The 26,469-nt window shown below is 32.1% G+C and overlaps 2 protein-coding genes across 3 annotated transcripts in view; one reads left to right on the top strand and one right to left on the bottom strand.

The window, feature by feature from the left end:
- LOC136029921 (cytosolic 5'-nucleotidase 3-like) overlaps nt 1-26,469 on the bottom strand; it is a 144,860-nt gene that overhangs the window by 73,781 nt on the left and 44,610 nt on the right. The window lies entirely within an intron of this gene.
- The window catches only part of LOC136029922 (luciferin 4-monooxygenase-like), a 43,597-nt gene that overhangs the window by 15,363 nt on the left and 1,765 nt on the right, over nt 1-26,469 (top strand). The window contains exons 2-4 of the mRNA XM_065708449.1: nt 16,010-16,182; nt 18,283-18,423; nt 22,758-22,896. Coding sequence (XP_065564521.1) covers nt 16,010-16,182; nt 18,283-18,423; nt 22,758-22,896 — 453 coding nt within the window. The remainder of the gene's footprint in view (nt 1-16,009; nt 16,183-18,282; nt 18,424-22,757; nt 22,897-26,469) is intronic.

Genomic DNA, 26,469 nt, shown 5'->3' on the forward strand with positions numbered 1-26,469 from the left:
AGGAACAGCAATAAAACTTAAAACAAACAGAAATTATTACCCATATAAGGGGCTCACCTCCTTATGATACCTAGCTCTTTACACTAAAGTATTTTTAGTAATTTCAACTATTTATTCTACGGCTTTTGTGATTCAGGGGTCATTCTTAATGAATTGGGATAAAATTTAAGCTTTAGTGTAAAGAGCGAAGTACTGACGATGGGGCGAATCCCCTCATATATGTAATAAAAACATGAGAATACAAAAGTTCTTTACGTAAGCTAATTTATAAGTTACGTAAATCTTTTACCAATAAAAAGATTCGTAAAAAATTAAAAGTTCTAGTTGCCTTTTTAATTAACCAAAAAATTGGAGGGCAACTAGGCTTCGCCCCCGCTCTTTTTTCTCAAAATCATTCGATCAAAATTATGAGAAAGCCATTTATCCCCCCCCCCCAAAAAAAATATGCAAATTTCGTTTTGATTATTCCTCTGCGGAGAGCCAAAATCAAAACATGCATTGATTCAAAAACGTTCAGAAATTAAATAAAAAAAACGAGTTTTTTTAACTGAAAGTAAGGAGCGACATTAAAACTTAAAACGCACAGAAATTACTTCGTATATGAAAGAGGCTGCTTCCTCATCACCGCCCCGCTCTTTACGCTAAAGTTTTTTACTGTTTTAAAAAGAAGAATTGAGAGAAAGAGTCAAACTTTAGCGTCAAGAGCGGGGCGGTGATGAGGAAGCAGCCTATTTCATATACGAAGTAATTTCTGTGCGTTTTAAGTTTTAATGTCGCTCCTTACTTTCAGTTAAAAAAACTCGTTTTTTATTTAATAGCATAAAGAGCGAGGTATTTATCTCCTCCTAAATACCTCGCTCTTTATGCTAGAGTATTTTTAGAACCCCTCATATGCGTAATAATCTCTGTTCGTTTTAAGTTTTAATGCTTCTCCTTACTTTCAATTGAAAAAACTTTTTCATGTTTACATTTTTATTGTTTTTTTTATAGTAATGCTAGAAAGTCCTGCGCCCTTTTCATTGAATTTCTCTTCCCCCATGAAATATTCCTCCAAGGAAATATCCTCCCATATAGCCCCTTCCACTCAATCCCACACCCAAGCCAAAAAAATCCCCCTGATAACGTCGGTACACTTCCCAGTAACCATTACTGTATGTAAACATTGGTCAAAGTTTGTAACTTGCAGCCCCTCCCCCAGGGACTGTGGGGGGTAAGTCATCCCCAAAGACATAGTTATTATGGTTTTCGACTATGCGGAACAAAATGGTTATCTCAAAATTTTGATCCGTTGACTTTGGGGAAAAAATGAGCGTGGGAGGGGGCCTAGGTGCCCTCCAATTTTTTTGGTCACTTAAAAAGGGCACTAGAACTTTTCATTTCCGTTAGAATGAGCCCTTTTGCAACACTCTAGGACCACTTGGTCGATACGATGACCCCTGGGAAAAAAAACAAAAAAAAAACAAAAAAACAAATAAACACGCACCCGCGATTTGTCTTCTGGCAAAAAATACGAAATTCCACATTTTTGTAGACTGGACCTTGAAAATTTTTCTCTAGGGTTCTCTGATACGCTGAATGCGACGGTGTAGTTTTCGTTAAGATCCTATGACTTTTAGGGGGTGTTACCCCCTATTTTCCAAAATAAGGCAAATTTTCTCAGGCTCGTAACTTTTGATGACAAAGACTAAATTTGATAAAACTTATATATTTAAAATCAGCATAAAAATCCAAATCTTTTGATATATCTTTTAGCATCAAAATTTCGTTTTTTAGAGTTTCGTTTACTATTGAGCCGGGTCGCTCCTTACTACAGTTCGTTACCACGAACTGTTTGATTACTAATAAAAACATTCGTAAACAAAATTAAAACTTCTAGTGACCTTTTTAAGTAACCAGAAAAATTAGAGGGCAATTAGGGCCCTTCCTTCACCCATTTTCTTAAAATCGCCCGATCAAAACTTTGAGAAAGCCATTTAGCCAAAAAAAGCAAAACTAATATGCATATTTCGTTTTAATTATTCATGTACGGTGAGCCAAAATCAAAACCTGAATTAATTTAAAAATGTTCAGAAATTAAAAAAAAGAGTCCTTTTAACCGTAAGTAAGGAGCAAAATTAAAACTTAAAGCGAACAGAAGTCATTACGTATATAGGGGGTTCGTCCCCTCCTCAATACCTCGCTCTTTACGCTAAAGTATTCTTAGTATTTTCAAAAGAGCTATCTATTCTAATTAAACGGCCTTTGTGATTCAGGGGTCATTCTTAAAGAATTGGAGCAATATTCGAACTTTAGTGTAAAGAGCGAGGTATTGACGAGGGGCTGAAATTAACCACATACCTAATAAAAATAAACGCCAAAAAAAGTAAATTAATTTGCAAATTTTGTTTTAATTATTCTTTTACGGTGAGCCAAAATCAAAACCTACATTAATTCAAAAACGCTCAGAAACTAAATAAAAAAAAAGTTTGCTTTAACTGAAAGTAGGGAGCGAAATTAAAACCTAAAACGAACAGAAATTATTCCTTATATGAAAGGGACTATTCCTTCCTCAATGCCCATCTCTTTACGCTGAAGTTTGATTCTTTATTACAACTCTAGTTTTCAAAACCATAAAATAGTTTAGTGTGAAGAGGGGGGCGTTGAGGAGGCGACAGCCCCTTTCATGTAAGGAATAATTTCTGTTTGTTTTAAGTTTTAATGTCGCTCCTTATTTTCCGTTATAAAAATTGTTATTTATTTATTTAATTAATGTAAAAGAGTGGGAATTAGATTCCCAAAGATCTGCTATTCTTAGAAGTCTAACTGAACCTAGGCTCGACACCCCCTCTACCATCAAAAATGAGCCTTTGACTTGCAAACTTCATCGTAAAAAATCACGTACATTGACTACCTCCTCTAAAGAGCAAAGAATATTTCACCGGCTCGTTAACCGGTCTCGTAATACTCTTAACCCCCTGAATTGTTAAATCCTCACCACTCCCCTCCGCAAAATTCCTTTGGGATCTGAGTTCTGGTCTCTATTCTTATTTGACTATCTATTCGTGTGTCTTCTCCGTCTTTGTGGCATTAGAAATGATGGGTATTGACTTCAAAATATAGTAGGACTATGTCCTAATGGCCAGATATGACCTCAGAATTTTGCAGAATCTGGCCTCTACTCTTTTTCTGTCTCCTTGGTTAGCAATGGAAACAACAAGTACTGGCTCTAACCTGTGCTGGCCCGTATGTCTTCGCTGGAAATCCATGAAAACAATCATTGTTTGCAATTTTTCTGATTTCACCTCGGTAGAAGTCGTTAAATACTTTGATAAAAACTTATAAAAGAAAAGAAGATCTTCTCGAATCAATTTTCTTATTTTTTTTTATCTCTGGTAGTATTATAGTATATGTGTGCTCTGGAGGACTGATCAAATTAATTAAATTTACCCCCTTTTCAATCGAATTTGCACTATTTTAAACTAAAATTTCCAGCATTTTCAATTTTTCATCCCTAAATACAATCGAATTTGCACTATTTTAAACTAAAATTTCCAGCATTTTCAATTTTTCATCCCTAAATTCAAACTGAAAACAGGTTCTTAGAAATCAAATTTGGTCTAATTTTCATATTTTTCACAATGTGAATATGTGTTCTAAACCACACCTAGATCACCCCATCAATTTATTTAATTTTCAATTGAATTCGTACCATTTTAAATGGAGATTTATAACATTATACAATAAGCTTTAAGATCAAAACAGGTCTTGTGAAATAAGAATCTGATGAATTTGTTAAATAAGAGTTAAAATTAGAGTTTGATGAATTTTTGAAATAAGATTTTGATTATATTCCATTTTTCCTTTACTACTGATAAAGTGTAATAATTTAATATTAAGTGGATAGTTCGATATTAATATCTAAATATTTTATACTATCTTTATCTTTTTTCTTTTAATATCCTTTTAAAATCATACCTTTATCTATTTTAAAAATTTCTTTTCAAAGACAAATGCCTTAGAATCAAAACGCTTAGGTGCAATTAGATCAACCATTTCACCTTTAGAATCAATGATGATAACGAAAGTCTTTCCATATTTAGTTGTAAGACATTTCATTCCTTTAATCCTGTATTCCGTTTCAACGTCTAAATCTTCTTTCCTAGTAGTTCGATTATATGTATTTTAAAATTTCATTTTGCTTAATAGTTTCTTCATTTCTTGGTAAATAATTTCATTAAAGAAATTTTCAAATCGAAAATGATATATACATTAATATATAATTTGATGTAAATGCCTTCCATGATTGTTTTTCTTTCTGAAAATATGACGTAATAGATGTTATATGGATTAGCAGGTACTGGATCTAATAAAAGTTTAATTTCTATTTCAGTAGTTGATCCATTTCGATTCATGATTTGAAACATCAAAATTAAATAAAGGATATACTATTTTAAAATCATTGTAATCTAAAATTGTTCCAATATCAACATTTTTATGCTTATATACTAACTTAAAAATTGTTTCTAAGCGTTAGCATAAGCTTCATTAGCACCAGTGAAATCAAATTTTAAATCTTCTTGTGGATATTTATATCCATTTACTCTCACTTCAATTCTATGAGTGTTCATATGGTTAAAAACCATGTAGTTTGATGTATAACTGTTATCTTCTTCAGAATTCTTTAACACAACAAGAATTGTATTTTATTATAGCCTTTACTGACTATCTTCCATGTTATTTTTTTTCCTTTTATTATCTCATTTATATACATTACACATTTCCCATCTTAATTCAAATGAGCTGCTCTTTCCTAATCCAACTTTTAATTTTTCTGCCTTATTCGTTAATCCAGCGTCTAATTGAGTCTACACGGGTAAATTGGGATGTAATACTTCTAACATCCAGGATAAATGCATTAACTTTACTTTAAAATTTTGAGCTCCAGATTTTATAATCATATTAGAAAACTCGTTTCTTTATCATATAATTTGATTTGTAACGCCTCTAAAAACACAATTAATATTTTGAAAAAATCCAAATAATCATGAAAATGGTAAATACATACTAACCACGGGACTTTCTTTTGTTTTATTAAATCTTTTAAGTAAACCACTATTTAACGTATTATTTCATTTTGTTGCAATGATTCCACCACCTGCTGCAACAAGTGTAAAATTGTTTTAAAACTCATCTTTTGCTTTAAATGAATCAATGATTTGGGTTTTATCTATATACCAAAACATATTAGTTGCTGCACTTCGACTATAGTCATGATTTTTAACAGTAGTCGTTATACCTACATAATCAATAATTTCAATAGATTTTCCATTGATAATATATTCAGGATTTCTAAACAAATTCGCCCATGAGGCCTCCAGATGTCTTGTGACTTACTTGGTTTTAAGTTGTAAATTTAATTGTGTCTCAAAATGGTGTGCGGAGGATGGAAATGGTATCGTACGGCACGGGATTTGTTTTTGTTGTTGTTTGTTTTTTGTTTTTATTTTTAATTTTTGTGCAAATTTAGTGTTTCTTAAAGGTAGCTCAATTGTATTCGAGTTATACTCTCAGCCTTGAGTTACCTAATATTTTGTACATATTGGTTATATTAAAAGAACCTTGAACCTTGAAGAACCTTGAACCTTGTTAAAATAGCTTCATCATTATTTCGTATATTTGTTCCATCCAGTATTATTTTCACTTTTGCATATAGATGACTATCACTTGGAAGAATCCAAGATTCCACATCTTTGAAAATACAATTATAATTTAATTGTTGAGGTACATTCACATTATTTTCTCAGATTTCTGTAAATTCATATTTGGTTGTTGAATCATCAACAATAGGCTTTTCAAATATTTCCCAATAAGAAGCAACAACTTGATTCACTGCCTTTATATACTGAAAAAATATTAAATAAACTATAGAAGATTTTCAAACAGTGGAGGCTGATATTCGTTTGTCACTGAGAGTGTCAACAAGAGAATCAGCGGGAATTTAGTTTAAGTCACTTCCCTAAAACTATTGCATCCAATAAGCCTTTCCTCTGCTCATCAAAATGTTTATTGAAATATCTCTTATTATTTGAAACTATATCTTTTAGAGATCTCACATCATTGAAATCTCTTTGACTATAATTTATCCAACCTTTTCCATATTCAATCTCTCTATTTTTAAATAATTCCAGTGAATGTTTAATTACAGCGTTACACATGGAACGCGCTTCATCTCTTATATTTTTATGGACATCTTGAATAATTTAGAATTGAAGATATTTCAAAGCAACTACCAATCCCGCTACCATATTGTCTTGTACACAATAACTGTTTCTTATTGATCAACATTTATTATAGATAAAATTCTTTCGAGATGTAACTGGTAGAGACAGTGTTAAAAAAGATTGGAATATTGACATTTAAAATTTATTTATAAATAAGAAAAAACAAGGGAAATTCCAGATATCCCAGAATATATGTTTAAACAAGAAAAACGATAATAGTCAGAGTATTCAATGGATTAGAGAAAATTCCTTTACAGCTAATATTTCAATAAATGCAAATGGAGCTTATTTTTGACCTTTTGACTCTGCTGCTAAACATTAAAAAATGAATGATAGAGGTAGTTACAGAGTTCAATTTAAAACTTTTTGTAATATTTTGCTCTCAGTTAGATAATGAAGAACTAAAACCTACTCATTTTCATAGGTACTCCTAGATTTTTAATAAAAATAGTGCCGTCGGAAAAAGCCACTAAATAGTAATTGCAGGAATATGTAAATGTTAGTCATAGATCAAGCTTACAATTTGAAAGAGTCGATGGAATTGATTATCGAATGACATGATTACCAAATTATGATTGCCTGAATTCGCGTGAATTTCCCGAATTTACAAAAAATAAAAAAAGGTTGCATTAATATAAATAATAATGATAATAAATGTTTTCTTTGGTCAATGCTTGCTTATCTTCATCCAGATACAAATCATGTAGACAGAATATCACACTATCAAAAATATGAAATTGAGTTCAATTTTAAAAGTATTACTAATTTTCCAATGGATTTCAAGATATTTATAGATTTGAACACAAATGTAATATTAAAATTTGTGTATTTGAAATAAGTGAAAATAAACTGGTTAGAGCTCATATTTCTAATAGTAAGATCAATGGAAAAACTGCTACATATATGATTAATTTACTCTACTTTATTAATAATTATGTTTTAATCAAAGATTTAAGTAGATTATTGGAAACTCAAATTACTAAACATAAATCAAAAATTTATCTTTGTGCCTACTGCGGAAGATATTTTACAGAACAGCTTAAGTTTGGAAAACATTCTGAAAAGGATAACTGTGAAGATCCTGACATCATTGTGCCAAAAAAAGGATCTAAAAATTGAATTTAAAAATATAGCTAAACAAATGAAAATACCATACTGTATTATAGCTGATTTAGCATCGTATAATGATGAATCTAAACAAAAGAAAGGTAAAAATACAATTAAAGTCGCAGGGCAGAAGCCGTTTGCTTATGGATACCAAGTATGTTGTTCTTTTGATACAACACAAAACAAATATTACGAATAGTTTGGTAAAGATGGTAATGTGGACTTTGTAATTATCATAACAAAATTGTGTACAGAAATTGCCAATAAATATGACAATAGACAGGGAGATCATGGTTATACACAAGAACAAGTAAGAAACAAACGGAACAATAGTACTATTAAAAGTTGTCATATTTATGAATAGTAAACAGCAGATAATAATTTTCATTTAGATAATATGACCATATGACCATATACGACCATATACGACCATATGGTCATATACGACCATATGACTGGTAACATATGTTGATTTGCTTATGCAGGATGTAATAAAAACTTTAGAATTCCTGAAAATATCTCTATTGTAATACATAATCTCTCAAAGTATGACTCTCATTTATTTCTTAGAGAATCAGTACCTGATAATTGTATTTTTAATTCAGCGGAGAATTTTGTATCATTTTAAAAGACAACAAGTGTTAGTGAAACCAATACGAAATGCGTTTCATAAATTCACTCCGTTTTATGGCTTCATCGTTAGATAGGCTTTCTGAAAATTTAGCTAAATGTGAATGTAAAGTAAATTGCAATTGTTTAATAAATAATTATAAGTATACTTCTGATGTATTTCAAAATACTGAAGAATTCAAAGAAATAATAAAGAAAGTTATTTATCACTATGAATATATTGATAACTATTAAAAAATAAATGATACAAAATTACCTTCAATAGGCAAGTTTTATTTTAGATTAACAGGGAAAAATATTTCTGAAGAAGAAAATATAAGAGCGAAATCTGTTTGGAAATTATTTAAGAGTGAAACACTTTAAGATTACACCAATTTATAACTAAAAAGCTATGTTTTAATTTATCAGGTGTCGTTGAAAATTTTGAAATATATGTTAAAACAATTAGAAACTCGATCCACTGCATTTCTTCTCAGGACCAGGACTAGCATGGGAAGCTTTTCTCAAACACTCTAAAGCTAAAATTCTATTATTTTCTGACGAAGATATGTATACCTTTATTGAAAAAGTAATAAGAGGAGGTTTATCTCAATGTGTGAAAAGAGATGCTAAAGTAAAAAGTAAATATATGAAGAACTTTAATCAAACAAAACCATTAAATTATTTAATGTATTTAGATGCTAATGATTTATATGGTTGGGCAATGTCATAAAATTTACCCGGAAAAGACTACCTTTATGAATGTACCCGAGTATTTAAAAGAAAACAATACCTCAGACTATTACCAACAATTGAAATATTACGTTTAATGAGAAATAAATAATCATAATGTAGGAGCCATTTACGAAGTTGATTTAGAATGTCCAAAGGATAAAGATTTACCACTAGGTCCTGAACATTTTCAATATAAATTAAGTACAACTTTGAATAATAAAATAAATTATGTTTTGCATTATAAGAATTTATAATTCAATTTAAAACAATACTTAGTATATAAAAAAGTAAATAGAATACTAGCATTTACTCAATCCCCCTATTGAAGAGAATAAATCAATCATAATACTAAATTACGACAAAAGGGAACGAACGAGTTCGAATTTTTTTTTTTTTAAACTCAAGAATAAGGCGTTTTTTGGGAAAACCATGGGAAATTTTAGAAAAAGAGCAAGTATTGAAATAATTATTATGAGGAACAAAGACAAAAAATAATTAAAAAACGTAACTTTAGATAGGAAATAATTTTTGGCGAGAATTTCTTGGTAGCCAGTATGGCCAAGTCAAATATAAATCTAGGTAAACCTATTTATATGGGATTCGCTGAATAAGAGTTATCTAAGTTACTGATGTATGAATTTCATTAAGAATACATGAAACCTAATTTTAAAGATAAAATAAGATTAAAGAATTGTAAAGATGTATCATTTGGGAATGCGGAAAGCTTATCAAAAACTCAGTATACTTTAAAAGTAAATAAACATAGAATGTTTTTAGAAAAACGAAATAAAAAAGTTTTAGAAGTAACAATTTACTAGCACCTCAATGGCCGTTTCAAGTATTGATATGTGGTAACTCTGGATGTGGTGAAAGGAATTTACTCTTGAACTTCAATTATTATTATTTATAATTTCAAAAAATGTATCTGTATGCTAAAAATCCAGAAGAAGGTAAATATAAAGATTGAATGATTAATATGAATGTCTTGGAAGAAAAAAAATGAGATAGATAGTTTAATTGCGAGTAACGATAAAATCTATATCATGGATGTAAATGACCTAAATCCTAAATGTCCAAATTTAGTTGATTTTTTAACAGAAAAAGATCAGAAAAATTGGAAATTTATTCAGGAAAGGGAGAAAACAAAAAACGCCAATAATCTATTTTTCTCAGAGCTATTTTTATACACCTAAAATTATACCATCAAACTGTAACTATTTTGCATTTTTCAAGTGATGTAATCCAAAAGAAATGAATAGAATCGGACAAAACCATGCACCTGACTCGAAACAGAAAAATTTATCAAATACTAATAAATTTGATACTGATAAAATGAAACGGATAAATTGATACTGATAAATGATAAATACTTGATAAATTATTTGATCCTTGATAAACTATTTGATACTTGATAAATTTGATACTGATAAATGAAGCAACTAAGAATCATGGATTTTTACTAACTGATTTGAAAGCAAATGATCTAAAAAAAACAAACAAAATGATCAACAAAATGATCTCTCAAGTACAGAAAGAACTTGGATATTCGCTTAATAAAATTTGTGTATACTAAATGAACAAGTTTTGAAGGTTAGGAAGTATTTATCGGAAGTATACAAGTAACGAAGGCAGATTTCTGGATGATGATGGTAATCTCGATTTACAATCGAAACGATTAACTAACCTAGGTGATGCAAAATCAGAGAAAGATGCTTTGAATTTACAAAATGTTGAAATTATTTTAAACGATTTCGTGGGTTAAGTTGTCAACAAACAAATTCTTACAAATGAGTATTTAAGTGAGAATATTAATAGGTTAACTAAAATTTTCAATCACCTGACAATATATTGACTAAAGTTGATGACAAAGGATTATTAGTAAAAAATACCTTGAGAGTAACATAAGAAGATATTAATGCAGAATATAGAAAAATTAGTAATGTTGCAAACCCAAAAAATGGTTCAGATACAGTTAATTTTTTAACTTTATTGGTATACTCGAAGGGCTCTATGTAATTTTCTGAACGCTTAGAGAGTTTCGAAAATGTTATAATAAATATACCTGAAAAAGATCCTGATGAAGCGTTTCAAAAGAGAATGAAAGGAAGCTTGAAGTAAAAATTCTATGGCGTTTTCTGAAAAGAGTGTCAAGAAAATTTTTACCTTGGAATTTCTTCTATAAAAATAATTATTTAGTAAAGGGAAGAGTATACAATCCAATTATAAGAAGTTCAAAAACAAAAAATAAAACTTTTGTTTTGATGCAAAACAAAAATGTAAAATGGGAGTAACGCATACAAAAGTGAATGAACGAGAACCTGTTAAACTATTACTTCATAAAAGACAGGTGACTAAGATTGAAACATAAAAAAAAAAAAAAAACAAAGGATGAGATATTAATTTGTCCTACATATAACTACTTCAAAATCATCCAAGATCATCGTTCTTATCGCTTCTTGATAGATTTGAAATCAATAAAAATGCTGACTTTATTGAATACACAATTCATTTATCCCCTCTTCAAAAAGTAAACATGAACAGATGTTTTAAGAAAAAACTAAATTGTTGGGTTCGAATAGAAACTATTATTGTTGGTAAAGAGCCTGTTAAATTATTGCTTAACAGAAAACAAATTGAACAAATTCAGCAAAAAAAAAATAAAGAATAAAAGATTTTTTCACATAATTATTTCATATATCAACTAATTCTAAATGGTTGTTTACTTCCATTTTTAATGTTATTAGAAGCCGTACATATGCTGGAAAGCAAATTGTTGATAAAATTACTAATTCTTCAAACTCTAAAGGTGAAGGTTTAACATTACCGGGGACTCAACGAAAGGTCGAGGTTTAAAATTACCAGGTACACAGAAAATTGTTGGATCCGGATCGGAAGTGGTTGTTGAAGCTCCCAAAAAAAGTGGTAGACCAAAGAAAATATAATTACGAGTGGTTAAAGTACCTAAACAGCCTGGAAGACCCAAAAAAGTCGCTGAAGCAAATTTCACAATTCAAAGAATGCTCGCTACCAAAAAAACGGGGAACGTTAATGCTCAGATTAGTTCATATTTCTTATTTTTGAGGCATTTTCTTCTCGAGATAACTTACTAAGTAAAGTAAGGAAAAAATGTGGTGCAATCAATTACAACTGTATGGGATCGCCCGGGACGTATTAGACTTGTTATTTCAATTAAATAAAAAAAACAAGTTTTTTTGAACTGAAAGTAAGGAGCGACATTAAAACTTAAAACGAACAGAAATTACTTCGCATATGAAAGGGGCTGCTTCCTCATCAACGCCCCGCTCTTTACGCTAAAGTTTGACTCTTTCTCTCAACTCTTCTTTTTAAAACAGTAAAAAAAATTTTACGAATCTTTTTATTAGTAAAAGATATACGTAACTTATAAACTAGCTTACGTAAAGAATTTTTTATTCTCATGTTTTTATTACACATATGAGAGGGTCCGCCCCCTCGCCAGTACCTCTCTCTTTACACTAAATCTTAAATTTTGTCCTAATTCATTAAGAATGACCCCTGAATCACAAAAGCTGTAGAATAAATAGTTGACATTACTAAAAATACTTTAGCGTAAAGAGCGAGGTATTAGGAGGAGGTGAGCCCCACATATGGGTAATAATTTCTGTTCGTTTTAAGTTTTAATGCTGCTCCTTACTTCCAGCTGAAATAAACTTTTCATATTAATTTTTTCATTTTTTTTTAAATAATGCTAGTAAATCCTGCGCTCCCTTCATAGAAATTTTCTTCCCCATGACAAATTCCTCTATGGAAAGTTCCCCCAGTATATCCCCCTCTTCTCAACCCCTCCCCCAATCAAAAAATCCTCCTGAAAACACCTGTACACTTCCCAATAACCATTACTATATGTAAGCACTGGTCAAAGTTTGTAAATTGTAGCACCTCCTACGGGGACTGTGGAGGAGTAAGTCGTTTCCAAAGACATAGTTTTAAGGTTTTTGACTACGCTGAATAAAATGGCTATCTCAAAATTTTGATCCGTCGACTTTGCGAAAATAATTAGCGTGGGAGGGGGCCTAGGTGCCCTCGAATTTTTTTGGTCACTTAGAAACTTTTCGTTTCCGTTAGAATGAGCCCTCTCGCAACATTCTAGGACAACTGGGTCGATACGATCACCCCTGGGAAAAACAAACAAACAAACAAATAAACTCGCATCCGTGATCTGCCTTCTGGCAAAAATACAAAATTCTTCATTTTTGAAGATAGGAGCTTGAAACTTCTATAGTAGGGTTCTCTGATAAACTGAATCTGATGGTGTAATTTTCGTTCAGATTCTATTACTTTTAGGGGGTGTTTCCCCCTATTTTCTAAAATAACACAAATTTTCTCAGGCTCGTAACTTTTGGTGCGTAAGACTAAACTTGATGAAACTTATATATTTAAAATCAGCATTAAAATACGATTCTTTTGATGTAGCTATTGGTATCAAAATTCCATTTTTTAGAGTTTTGGTTTCGATTTAGCCGGATCGCTCCTTACTACAGTTCGTTACCACGAACTGTTTGATAATCCGAAGTACTCAGTTTGTACCAATTTATGATTCTTATTTTATATATATATTTTTTTTTAATGCAACAGCGGAAGCAAATCTCCTTGACCTTTTCGGTTCCGGTTTATTAGATTATTTTATTTGACCGCTGTAAATTCTCATAAATTATCATACATTTTTGTTCTTTATCATATGTTTCAGGGCTGAGTGAAAAACTTACAAGAGTTTTACAAAACAGTGGTTTAAAAATAGCTTTAAGAGGTAGTAATACTTTGGTTAGTTTTTTTTTTAAATTCTGGAAAGGATTGAACTTCTGTAAAGCAGCAAAGTGGGGCTTATAAAATCCCATATACTTGTGGAAGCTCTTATGTGGGACGTACTAACCAGAATTTGATAGTGAGATTACTGCAAAATCATGATTCTATTTCATCACCTTTAAAGCGAAATTCCAAACTTGATGATTTCACGTCGGCTCTGTCGGAATATATTTTTAATTATCCAAATCATTTTATTTTGTTTGAGAATGTTTCTTTGATTTCTAGGGACCAAGGTTTAAAGCAAATTATCGACTTTGGATTGAATTCAATTTATGATATTTTACTGAGGTCAAATAAAGTAAATCTCATTTCACCTAAGAGATTTGACCTCTTTCCACCTGATATTTCTGATAAATCTAATGAAACGGAACCGAAAAGGTCAAGGAGATTTGCTTCCGCTTTGACACGGAAAAAAATAAGAGCAATGAACTATATGTAATTAATTTATTGGGTATAAATTTTGTTTGTTTTTATTAATGTCTTTTGGTTTTACTGCTGATGATGGACACAGTATATATGTTCGAAATATTCTTTAAAATCTTTTTATATTTGTTTTACTGTCAATTAAAAGGTTTCATCCCTATTTTGAACTGTTATATTTTCGTCACGGAAAGGTATTGTGGTCTTCGAAGTTATCTTCTCCTTGATCTGGGCATGTGGTCCGATCGTATTGACATCATCAATTATTACACCGGGTAATAGTAAGAGTCTAACCGTTGGATCAAAACCGATGATCAGTCAATCGCTTTACCAACTCGGTCATGCTGGCCTGGAAGGGGGTTTTGTAAATTTTTTTTTTGGTGTTTCATTTGACAGGCTTCTTACGCGTGCTTTGAGTTCTTTCCAGAATTCTTTCATCGAATAAAGGATTCTTGGGAAGAAAGCCAGAAGTAATTAAAAGAAAAGCTATTTCTGATTAGGAAAATTTTTCTAATGAAATTAGCAACTAATCAATGAAGAAACTATTAAGCGAAATGAAAATGGAAAATACATTGAATCAAATTATTAGGAAGGAAGATTTAGACACTGGAATGGAATACACGATTAAAGGAACGAAACGTGTTACAACTAAATATGGAAATAAACTCGTTATCATTATTGATTTTAAAGGTAAAATGGCTGATAAATTTGCACCTAAGCGTTTTGATTCTAAGGCAGTCGACTTTGAAAAGAAATTTAAAAAATTAGATAAAGGTATGATTTAAATAAAGGTAAATAAAGGTAGATAAAGGTTATTGAAAGAAAAACTAAAGATAATATAAATTATTTAAATGTTGATATCGAACTATCCACTAAATATTAAGTTGTTACATTTTATCAGTAGTGTAGGAAAAATGGAATATAATTATACCCCTTTTTACAATTTCCCATCGTGGTCTTTAAGGTCATGATAGGAAATGGTAAAAATGGGATAAATTGATGGGATGATCTAGGTTTGGCCTAGAACCCGTGTTACATTGTGAAAAAGAATAAAAATAAGACCAAACTTGATTTCCAAGGACATGTTTTCATTTTGAATGTAGGGATGGAAAATTGTGAAAATACTGGAAATTTTCAATTGAAAAGGGTTAAATTGAATTGATTTGATGAGTGTTCCAAAACATACATTTTCTATATTATTTTTGTTGCTAATGTGTAAAATAATAATTATTCATTCCGCTGAGGAGGAAAACCGTTCTTTTGTCACGGATTTACACGGAAAACAATGTTGATGGTGATTATTACCATCATATAGCTAATTTCGGGAGGTGACTTAAATGGACTTATTTTTATTCATCTTTTATGTAATCCGATGTATTAATAAAAATGATTAAAATGATTAATGAAAACAGAAAAAAAATTAAACAGAGAAACGTATTTGCATGTGCGGTCATATCTTCTAGCATCAACTTCCAAATTTAACTAGGTTTTCTTTTAAGATTTTCTTTCAAGTCTTTTTTTTCTTTTAGGTTTTCTGCTAAGTCTAGTTTTTTCCTTCTAGATTTTTACTCATAGGGTTTCGTTCTAAGTCTAGATTTTGTTTTAGGTTTTTTCTTCTATGGTTTCTTCTAAGTCTAGGTTTTCCTTCTAGGTTTCTAGGTTTCTTCTAGTATTATCTCGGTAGTTTTTTGAGTTTCTGTCTTTGATGGAATTTGTGACCCTTAAGTCTTTTTTTTTAACAATGCAGCTTGTGTGCATGTAAAGTTTTATTTTTTAAATTTATTCTTTGATTATTTTAATTTTTTAAGCTCAAGTTTTGTTTACTTTTATATTTTAGGTTTATTCTTAGTTTTAACCTAACAATTTATCATATACCCTCTTATTTTAGCAAATAATTTCAATCTAATTTTCAGCATGACAGTAGCAACTTCTGTAGAAAGCTAGTAAGTCAAACAAGCTAGTAAGTCAACCTTGAAACTAGGAAGTATTCGGAAAAAATTCGAAAGAATAATTTTTCTTTTTCAAACTGGTTTCAGGTTATGGTTTGACAGAAACATCTCCTGTAACTCACTTATCTCCTTTGCAAAATGCTGAAATTGGATCCTGTGGAAAGCCAGTAAGCCGTACAGAGGTCAAGGTGGTTGACCTTGAAACTGGGAACGCTCTTGGGCCCAATGAAGAAGGGGAACTTTGTGTAAAAGGACCGCAAGTAAAAGATTCCATCTATTTTTAGATTGTACTAGGCTGAGGTTGTAAACCTTGGCATGGTAATACTTAACACATCTGGCTGTAAGCTATATAAATGCATACCTATTACTTTATTGGTCTGTGAAGATTCAAAATGGGCAATGCGACTTTTGTCCGATTAAGATTGGTCACCTAGGTTTATAAGTTAAGGCTCTAAACCGGTCAGGCACTAAACCAGGCTCTAACTAAACTGGCCTATGAATCGGTTTAGTTTCCTCTTATTACTCGTAGGAGACGCGAGAAGACTGGGTCTTTCAATCATTAACATTATCAATCTTTGGCTACTACAGATTAAACAATCTGAATTTGATGTTTAATGAAAGCTGAAAGTCAAAATTGTTTATTGCAAAGTTTAACTAATGGTTTAGTATTGTTTTTGCGTGAAAGGATGATTTCAAAACAGTTTTTACAGTCTTGATAGAGTTATTCAGATGATTCACAATCGGTTTTAGAATCTAATAATCCAAAATTGATTTTCAATGAAAGCTGAAACTAAGATTTTTGGTGTACAGGATGATTAAGCTCTATTCCTTATTTTATAAATGATATAAAAAAAATTTTGCATTTATTTCGTCTCTCATTATTTTCTTTTTGAAATTCTCTTATTTATGTGGTACTTCATTAGAAAATTCTAATATTGCATTTTCTGAATTTAATTTATTGATTATTCATTTATTGATTATTTATTTCAATAAATTTGTTTTGTCTTTTAGTTGAAATGTTTCAGTATTTTCCTAAAGGCTCTAAAAATGCCTTAGTTCATTTGAAGAACCAAGGAACAAATCAACATGATTTTGTTTTTGCTTATGACTTGCTCCCAGGTTTGTCTAGAAAGGTGGTTCCCAATCTTTTTCAAATCGTCTACCCCTTAAAGAAGATTTTCATAGCGGAATATACCCTATGAAAATCAAAACAAAAAGAACATTGAAACATTACTAAATTTAACCTGGATACATTTCTTAAATGATTTCAAAGTAACGGGACATTTGGATTGTTATTTTAAAAACAATTCAGCATGAACATTTATGAACAGAAAACTTATCTAGGCCGCTAATGCAACTATGATGGCTACAACAGGCTCATACACGGATGTGTTCATTGAATCAATGCCATAAGCAACGTTCTAAGATGTCTGTGATGGCTCCTATAGTTTCTTATATTTTCCATAAAATTCACCTGTTTGTGTTCTTTTATTTGAAGTGTTTCCCTCCGCCCTTTCTTTCCAAAACAGAGATGTTCCGAGCATGCCTGCTACGGGACCCTTACTAGCTCAAACTTGGACAATAGGAAAACTGAATTCGATAAAAAATTTTCTAGTCAGCTAAGAATAATTTCATGGGTTGTATAATTTACATCAAACATTCCATGACCTAAAAGTCAAAAATCACCTAGATCTATGATTAAAAGAATGAGTTAAATTGGATCAAGCTAGCCAAATTGAAATGATCAGTTACAATTTTTTTTTTCCTGAGTGCCACCATAGTCAGACCTTTTGATAGAAAGCTTATGTTTATGAATGATGCATTTCTTTTTTTCCTTGGTTTTAGCGTCACACCTATGCAAATGAACCGAAAAAATGAAATGGAAAGACGTTGGTCTGTGAAATATTCACCAACACAAATTGATTCCCAAGTATTGCCTACTAATACTGTGTGTCCGTATCTTTTGGAAGATTCGTATTGAAGATAAGCAATCTATTGTTTCAAGCTTTTATCTTTTCTAAAAAAAAACAGCCAACAAACAAATGCGTCTTTACTTAAATCTTTACCATAATTGGTTAATCGCAAGCTTTAATTTTGAAAGCTGAAAACGCTCAGCTTCACAAGCTACGAGGAGGATGCATAACTGGTGCTGGTGGTGGCATAATGTTAATTTTGTCCACAAGCGTCACTATAATGTGAGCCAGAAATTAGTTTGATAAAACTAACCATTTCATTACTGTTTCTTGGTGATTGTTGACAGGGTTGCCAACAGCAACAAAAGCTGACTCACCGCCAAATGGTACGGCGACCCTGTATGATCCCGTTTGCTTTACTGTGTTACCAAAGAATAAATTTTATAGATTATGAAGGGCTACTTCAAAAATCCAGCCGCAACGGCAAACATGATCGATGATGATGGATGGCTGCACACTGGTGACGTTGCCAAATATGATGCAGAAAAAAGGTTTTACATCGTTGATCGACTGAAAGAGCTGATAAAGGTAGCAAAATATGGTTTTATAAAGCACAATATTGAAAAAAACCGTTAAGAATATCCTAATACCCAAGCGTGTTGTTTATGTTCAAAAAAGTTGTTTTTTCAGAGGTTGGATTTAGAATTTGAAATTACGAACTATGAGCTATATTTACACATTTGTATCTATGAAAGACATATTCAATTAATATACCAACATCACGATCACTTTAACAACTATATTTACAACTATAAAGGGGAGATTTAATCAATAAATATACCATACAATGACAAAACTAGTTTAAAAAGTCCTCCCTGTAGATTGAATGTGAGATTTAATTTATATACAAGAGAAAATGACAAACTAGTTTAATAGCTACTTTTGAAATATAAAGGATAGGGTAAATTTCTTTTTTAAATAAAGTTGAAATTTAATTTAACAGCCTCATTAGTATCTATGAAACTTAGATTTAATTAAAATTGTACAAAACAAAATGGCAGTGCTAGTGTAACAGCCATAATTTTAAACATGATGGAATTGCTTAAATGACACTTAAGAAAATTACAAACTAGTTTGGACATGCAAGGACACCTCAAGTTGTTAGAATTAGATCTTTATTTTCAATGGGCCAAACGCTTGGAATAATTTGCACGAATCTTTGAAAAAGTCTGCAAATTTGTGTGATTTCTGTGGAGATCTTAAAATAAATTTGTCACCTGTTGTATGATTTCCAAAGAATAGTTAAATTAAATGTTATTCGCTCTCAAGTTCCCCGGAAAAAATAATTAAAAAAGGGAAAAGTTGTTACATCTTTTTTTGTTGGATAGAAACAGGGGCTTTTGAGTGTGTTGGTGGGTGTAATGAGTTGTTGTTAGGAAGGGTTGTTGCAACCAGGAGCCGAGCAAGCGCAGAACTTTTCTTTCTTTCTTTTCTTTTCCTGTCCTCGCTTATAACAGTGGGCTTTCAAATGATGATACTCGTCTGTCTGTTGACATAAAGTGAAATTTTAGTTATTTTTTTTTTCAATTTTTGTAGTCCCTTCCTATTTTCCCGGAACCAAAATTGTATCGAGGAAATATAAAGTTTTTACCTTGAATAGTTTAGCTGTAGATTCAACGGAATGACGTGTTGATAAAAGGACAGACTTGCCCTTGATTTACAATGCTGTTTTTGCCTCCTTTGCTTGTGTAGGACTTAGGCCAACCTAAACGGGAAAGAGTCAAGGGTCGTCTATGTTTACAAATAATTTCAAATCTTATTGAAAATTTCGGTAAATTTCAGAATAACACATTAATTCATGGATGTGGTGATAAATGTTCAGTTTCAGATATGCTAGAGCAGGGGTCTCCAAACTTTTCAGTGTAAGGGCCATATTATATATTTCCCATATTTATGCGGGCCGAAGGGATAAAAAATGAGAGAGAAAAAAAAACAAATCAGTGCCAATAATTTAATTTCCTCAAATATTTAAGTATAAACATAAAAAAATTAAAACATATCTTTTTTGAAAAAATCAGGGTAAACTAAATAGACCCCTGCCTTTAGTTTTATGCAATAAAATTAGTGTGACGAATGATCCTGTCATTTTGACTTTAAAATTTCATTAAAATCAGGTTATAGATTAGATGAGCCAATTGTAAGAATAGACTTCAAATGATCATCAGACAAATTTGCTTGATAGTTAGAGTCACATACTTCATTTTGGAAAATGTTTGTTCACACAGGTATGTTGTACCAAAAATGGACACAAAACTACAAGCAAACTTTATCAAATTTGGAAACTGATCTGGCTGCAGACATTTATGGAACTCAATCAGATTTCCTTCTCTATACTTATCTTTCAGTCTGTCATCTGCCTGGAGGTCAATAATATCCTTTTGAAAAGGAGCTGATTACATTTTTTTGGCATCAAGGTCAGCAAATCGCTGCTGAAACTGCTTTTTCAAATCTGAATTTATTTCATTTGCAAATGAAGAAGGAAATTCAACTTTACTTTCTAGATGAAATTTTTCACAACATGGAAAATGAGCAAAATCTTAACTTTCACCTGGCTTTCAAGTAGCGCAAATTTTGCTCTGAATGCCTTGACATGAACAAAGTAGTCACTGATCAAATTTATTTTGCTTTGCAATTTCAGATTCAAGTGATTAATATGACCTGTCATATCTGTAAAAAAAATACCAATTTCCAAATCCATTCACAAACTGATAATAATGGCTGAGGTTTATTTTTCTCTGTGAGAAATAAATCAATTTGTGATCTGAGCTCCAAGAAATGCAGCAAAACCTTTCCACAACTAAGCCATTTAACTGCTGTATAATAAGGCAAGTCAACAAACTCCGAATCAATTTCTTTCAAGAAATCATGGAACTGGCGATGGTTGAGTGCATGAGATCTAATGAAAAACCAGAGAAACAATCGATTTCATGACACAAGACATATCAACATATTTTAGGCACAATGCTTGTTGATGGATAAGGCAATGCAGAAAAATGGGTTTTGAGAATCCTCCAACTTCGCAAGCGGTTGTAATTTGCACACCAAACCCCGTTTCGTCCCAGACATATTCTTTCCTCCATCAACTGTCACACACTGCACTTGTTTCCATTCCAGGTTATATTCTGCTATAGTTTTGCTTACTTCATTGAAAAAGTCTTTTCCAGTTGTTGTGCTGTGCATGCTATGAACTGATGCTGATTCTTGGGTCACATTAAATTCACTGTCAACACCACAAATGAATACTAAGAGCTGAAAGGTAACACACATCAGTTGATTCATCCAAAGCAAGAGAATACTAGCAAAAGCTTTTTGTTTTTTCCTTTATTTGCCGAATTATGTCGCCTCCTAAATCTTCAATTCTACGAGCAACAGTATTTGACCCAAGACTTATCATTTTGAAGAGGTTTACTTTTTCTGGACATACCTCTTCTGCTACTTCCACTATACACTCTTTTATGATACTACCATCAATGAAAGAGTTTCCTTTTTTTGCCAACACACAGGCAACTTTGTAACCGGCTCTAGTTGAAGTTTCATTTTCAGATTTTTTCTTACTGAAAACAGCTTGTTGAGAATGCAGACTGTGCTGAAATGATTCAAACTTTTTAGTGCGCTCTGCTCATGTGATGTGAGAAAAACTTGAGCCACGTTTAGGTTCATAGTGCCGACAAATATTGTATTCCTTCAGAACAGCAACACTGTCTCTACATATGAGGCATAAAGAGCCTTTATCATTTGCTTTCACAAAAAAGTGTTTTATTTTCCATTCGTCATTGAACTGACGACACTCACTGTCTACTTTTCTTTTGTTTGCATTTTCCCTGTGTAAAAACATAAGGGTAAAACGAATGAAATAAATTCTACAGGAAAAACAGCTTGTATTTGGTGTTTAAAAGCACACGAATCCTCCATAGCGAATGGTTCGTTGTGAAGGCGGCCGCTCTGCTTACATGTGAATGCCCAACCGCGCCGTTGAGCTCCATTCCGCTCGGCTCTGCTTGTAGTGCGAAAGCATCCTAACCACACACCACGCAGCCGATGACAACACTGTTCGCAACACGTCATCAGTGATCAAACCCTATCAACACCTCAGTTCACTCACCCCACCCTCTATCTCACATTACCGCACAAAATACAACGAAGCCCCACTCGCCCTCCACCCCTACACATACCTACCAGTACTAGTATCTGTGATTCACACGATCGAGAGAGGGAAACTGACTCGGGCTGAGCCACCTGAGCGCCACCAGTCAAAAACCCCAGCTTTGAGCCCCAGCTACGATGTCAGTCGTACGATATTTTTTTTTTCAAGGTCACCACACGGGGATTTGTTTGACGGGGCGGATGAAATTATTGGGTGGGCCGGATGTGGCCCGCGGGCCATAGTTTGGAGACCCCTGTGCTAGAGCATCGAATTTTGGGAAATGTCGAAAATTGAGTTCCCAAATTTATCTTGAACTGGTAAGATGAGTATGTCGACCTAAGCTGTTGTCTTGAAGTAGTTTACAGTGGGGTAGTTCATTACATAGAGTTCCTCTAATTTTAAAATTAGTTTGCAATTTTGATGTTTTTATTTATTTTTCATTTACCTTCCATTCAATTTTCACATAGCGATTACTAGTGGCTTTTTATTATGATACTTCATTATGCTGCCCTTTCAGAATTATGTTGGTACCATCCTAGCGTTATTATTAATATCCTTCGAACTTACTTCAAAAGGGACTCCAAACCTCGGTACATTTTCCTAGGAGGAGGTTGAGGTTTCAGAAAAATTTTGCCTGAAAAACATCATATGATTGCTTGAGAACAAAAAAGGTACTTGTGACACCTCACAATAATCACTTATTATAAATACTCTTAAGGTAAAAGGCCTTCAAGTTGCTCCCAGCGAGCTTGAAGATTTGCTGCGATCTCACCCCCAGATTGACGATGTTGCTGTGATTGGTGTACCTGACGAAAGGACTGGAGAAGCACCAAAAGCCTATGTTGTGGTTAAACCAGGTAAATCTTTGTTAAATCAGATGTAAAATGGCTTGCTTGCTTTACCTGTGAATAAAAAAGTGTGATTTTTTTCCGTCTGTTAAACTCCTCACAAAAATTTTCCTCATCTTTTTGACACAGAAAATACGCACCAATGGCCTTCATGCGTTTTTAGTACCAGAAATACGTTTGCTCATAGCCTAATTGAATTGGGATTAAATGTGAGAGTGCATTTCAAACCTAAAATTTATAGGCCATGAAAAAATTTAAAATATTAAAATGATTTTTAAAATTTTTGTTTTTTCCTTAGCCTCTTAAAAAACTAGCAAAACTTTTGCGCTGTGGAATGAATCAAAGTATCCTAAAGACGTAATCCCTTCAAATGAAAGTTGCCTGGTTTTGCATTATGTATGAGCAATCACTTTGCAAATGACATTTTTATCTGTTATGACATTTTATCTTTGACATTTTATCATGCAAATGAATCAAAGTATCCTAAAGACGTAATCCATTCAAATGAAAGTTGCCTGGTTTTGCATTATATATGAGCAATCACTTTGCAAATGACATTTTTATCTGTTATGACATTTTATCTTTGACATTTTATCATGCAAATGAATCAAAGTATCCTAAAGACGTAATCCATTCAAATGAAAGTTGCCTGGTTTTGCATTATATATGAGCAATCACTTTGCAAATGACATTTTTATCTGTTATGACATTTTATCTTTGACATTTTATCATGCAAATGAATCAAAGTATCCTAAAGACGTAATCCATTCAAATGAAAGTTGCCTGGTTTTGCATTATATATGAGCAATCACTTTGCAAATGACATTTTTATCTGTTATGACATTTTATCTTTGACATTTTATCATGCAAATGAATCAAAGTATCCTAAAGACGTAATCCATTCAAATGAAAGTTGCCTGGTTTTGCATTATATATGAGCAATCACTTTGCAAATGACATTTTTATCTGTTATGACATTTTATCTTTGACATTTTATCATGCAAATGAATCAAAGTATCCTAAAGACGTAATCCCTTCAAATGAAAGTTGCCTGGTTTTGCATTATGTATGAGCAATCACTTTACATTTTTATCTGTCTAGCTACCTAGACATGTGGGAAGCTTGAATACCAAAATATGGACAGCATGGTCTGATTTATGCTACCGTGGTCTAAATCACCAAATTTAATACTGAAGTAAAACCTACTGCACGGATAGTCCAGAGACAATATATAACACAAGTTGGAAAAGATTATTGATTGATTGAAAAGTTATGCTGTTGAAGTGTCATTTATATCAAATAATTAGACAGTAAATTTTTTATTAAACGATCTTAAATTTATATACTTCTTAATTTATAAATAAAAAAAAAAAAATTTACCACGCTGACCGGGTCTGCGTAGCGCAGGTACCGATCTCCTGATTCTCTGCCTTCGGCTGAGAGTGCAGTGAGTTATCAATGGCATATCATCGACGCTTCCCGTTCCCCCCCCCCCACCAGATTTCTCCAGGTACCCTTTTTGAGCTGGGTTGACCATGGCTGAGCTTGAAGAGTCATACCAGTAGCCTCCGTTCCAAATCAAATAACCAGCTATAGAAGAACTTGAACCTCAGTCCTCAGGATTTCAAGTTTAACGTGCTAACTACTCAGATTAAACACAGGATAAGCCAGCTTAAAGTTCTAGTTTAAGTTACACATCTAGAAATAATTTTAGTGACTGGTAATAAGCTAATCTGCACTATAAGAATAAATAAATGAGATCGCATATTAAGCTTAAATATGGCTGCAGCAAAGCCATAGCCCGTTAGATTACACAATTATGGAATAGTTTACTTAAATGAAAAGATGGATGCTAGCCTTCACTTGTATTGCTCTTGCACTGTCATCTCATTCAAAAACCAAGAAGAAGCCCCCGAAACTCCCATCTTTCGGGCATATAGACATCCAATAAATAAATTTACTCGTGCTCTGTCAGAAAATCACAAAGGTGTATCCGGCCTTTGAGGTCAGATAATATTTGTCTAAGCTTATATTACTGTTTTTTTTATTATCATATTATTTATAACAATATTATATTATTATTTAGATTTTGTGCTATTGTTTATTTATATATTGCTGCGCTGTTTATTATTATGTTTCTGTTTACTTATATTTATCTTTTTGCTAAACATTCAAAGATACCTTTTCCAAGCCATAAAAATATATCTTAGGCTAAGATACATTTGACTTTCAATTAGTACAAGTTCTAACTTGGTTAAGGTACGTTCACGTTAGATGATTTTATAAACCCATCAATATTGTGTTTTTATGATTTTGTTTTATCAAAACAACCGAAAAAAGCTTGTTTTACATTTGGAAAATTTTTAGAACCAAACATCGTATAATACTCGATCAAAAACATAGTAGTTAAATACATTCATTGTTTAATATATGGCTCAGATACATATATAATAGACAACACAATATACAACCGCTGATTTTGTCGAAGAGAAAGTATCACACAGAGAAAATTTAAGGATGCAAAGTATATCCATTTATTGTATTTTTCTATCCAATAGCTAAAAGGCAAATCAGAAACCAATGCCCAACATATGCCAATCGTGACAGTTTCCTCAATATTCATTAGTTTGCTAGCTTTATTTAGATCATTTATCCAAATGTAGCTTAATAATAGCTAGCACCTTTGGTATACCGTCGTATTCTGTGAAGTATTTTGAAAACGCTGGCAAAAACAATTTATATACGAGAGGAGCTACCCTACCCGCTAGTGAAACCTTTCCCGCTAAAGTTCCTCTTGTGCTTTACTGAGAGCATCTTGAGAGTCAGGTCATCTTGAGAGTCACAAGCTACAGCCAGTTTGTAATTGCAAGTGTTTTATCTCGATTATCTTCTGAGAGTTTTGAACAGAAAATCGTATTTTTTAAAGAAACTTTGCTCTTCAATCAACCAGCTTTTCCATTTTATCATATCATAAAAAATAAAACTCATTCGGTGTTAAAAAAACATACGTTGTCTAAGCATCTCTGAAGCCTCCGGAAAAAAGTTGTTTAATATCTTGCCTTAATTTTTTTTGTGTCTGCACTCCTTGTGGTCACCACAAGCTATTGTAAGATCATTATTAGAATTATTGTCACTGTCATCACTATTACATAATACCTTGGACAATGTCCCTGTATGACTTGATCTGTCTAAAAAAAAGTCCCACAGCATTCTCTACATTTTTCTGCTAGGACAAGTTTCCCCCTTTAAAAATTTCCTTCATAACAAGTTTTGTTCATGACGAGCAGTCTCCTGAATATTTGTCTCTTTGAAGAATCTTCGTCTTCAAGAATTGTCCTCCAAACGTCTGGCGCTAAGCAAGAGCAGCACTAGTTAACCAGTGCCACCTAGTGGTCAAATTGTCATAAAAAGCCTAAAGTCTAGAATTAAAGTATTTCTAACAAAATAAAAACTTCATGGTCCTTGCAGTGTCATTATTTACTAAACATGTATAATTTTTGTGTAGGTTCTTAGGTTTAGTAATATAAGTAAATAAAACATAAATAAAGTTCATCCGAGTGCTTACATCGCCTTTGAATTAAA

The sequence above is a fragment of the Artemia franciscana genome, chromosome 8, assembly GCF_032884065.1.
Source record: "Artemia franciscana chromosome 8, ASM3288406v1, whole genome shotgun sequence".
Lineage (NCBI taxonomy): Eukaryota > Metazoa > Arthropoda > Branchiopoda > Anostraca > Artemiidae > Artemia > Artemia franciscana.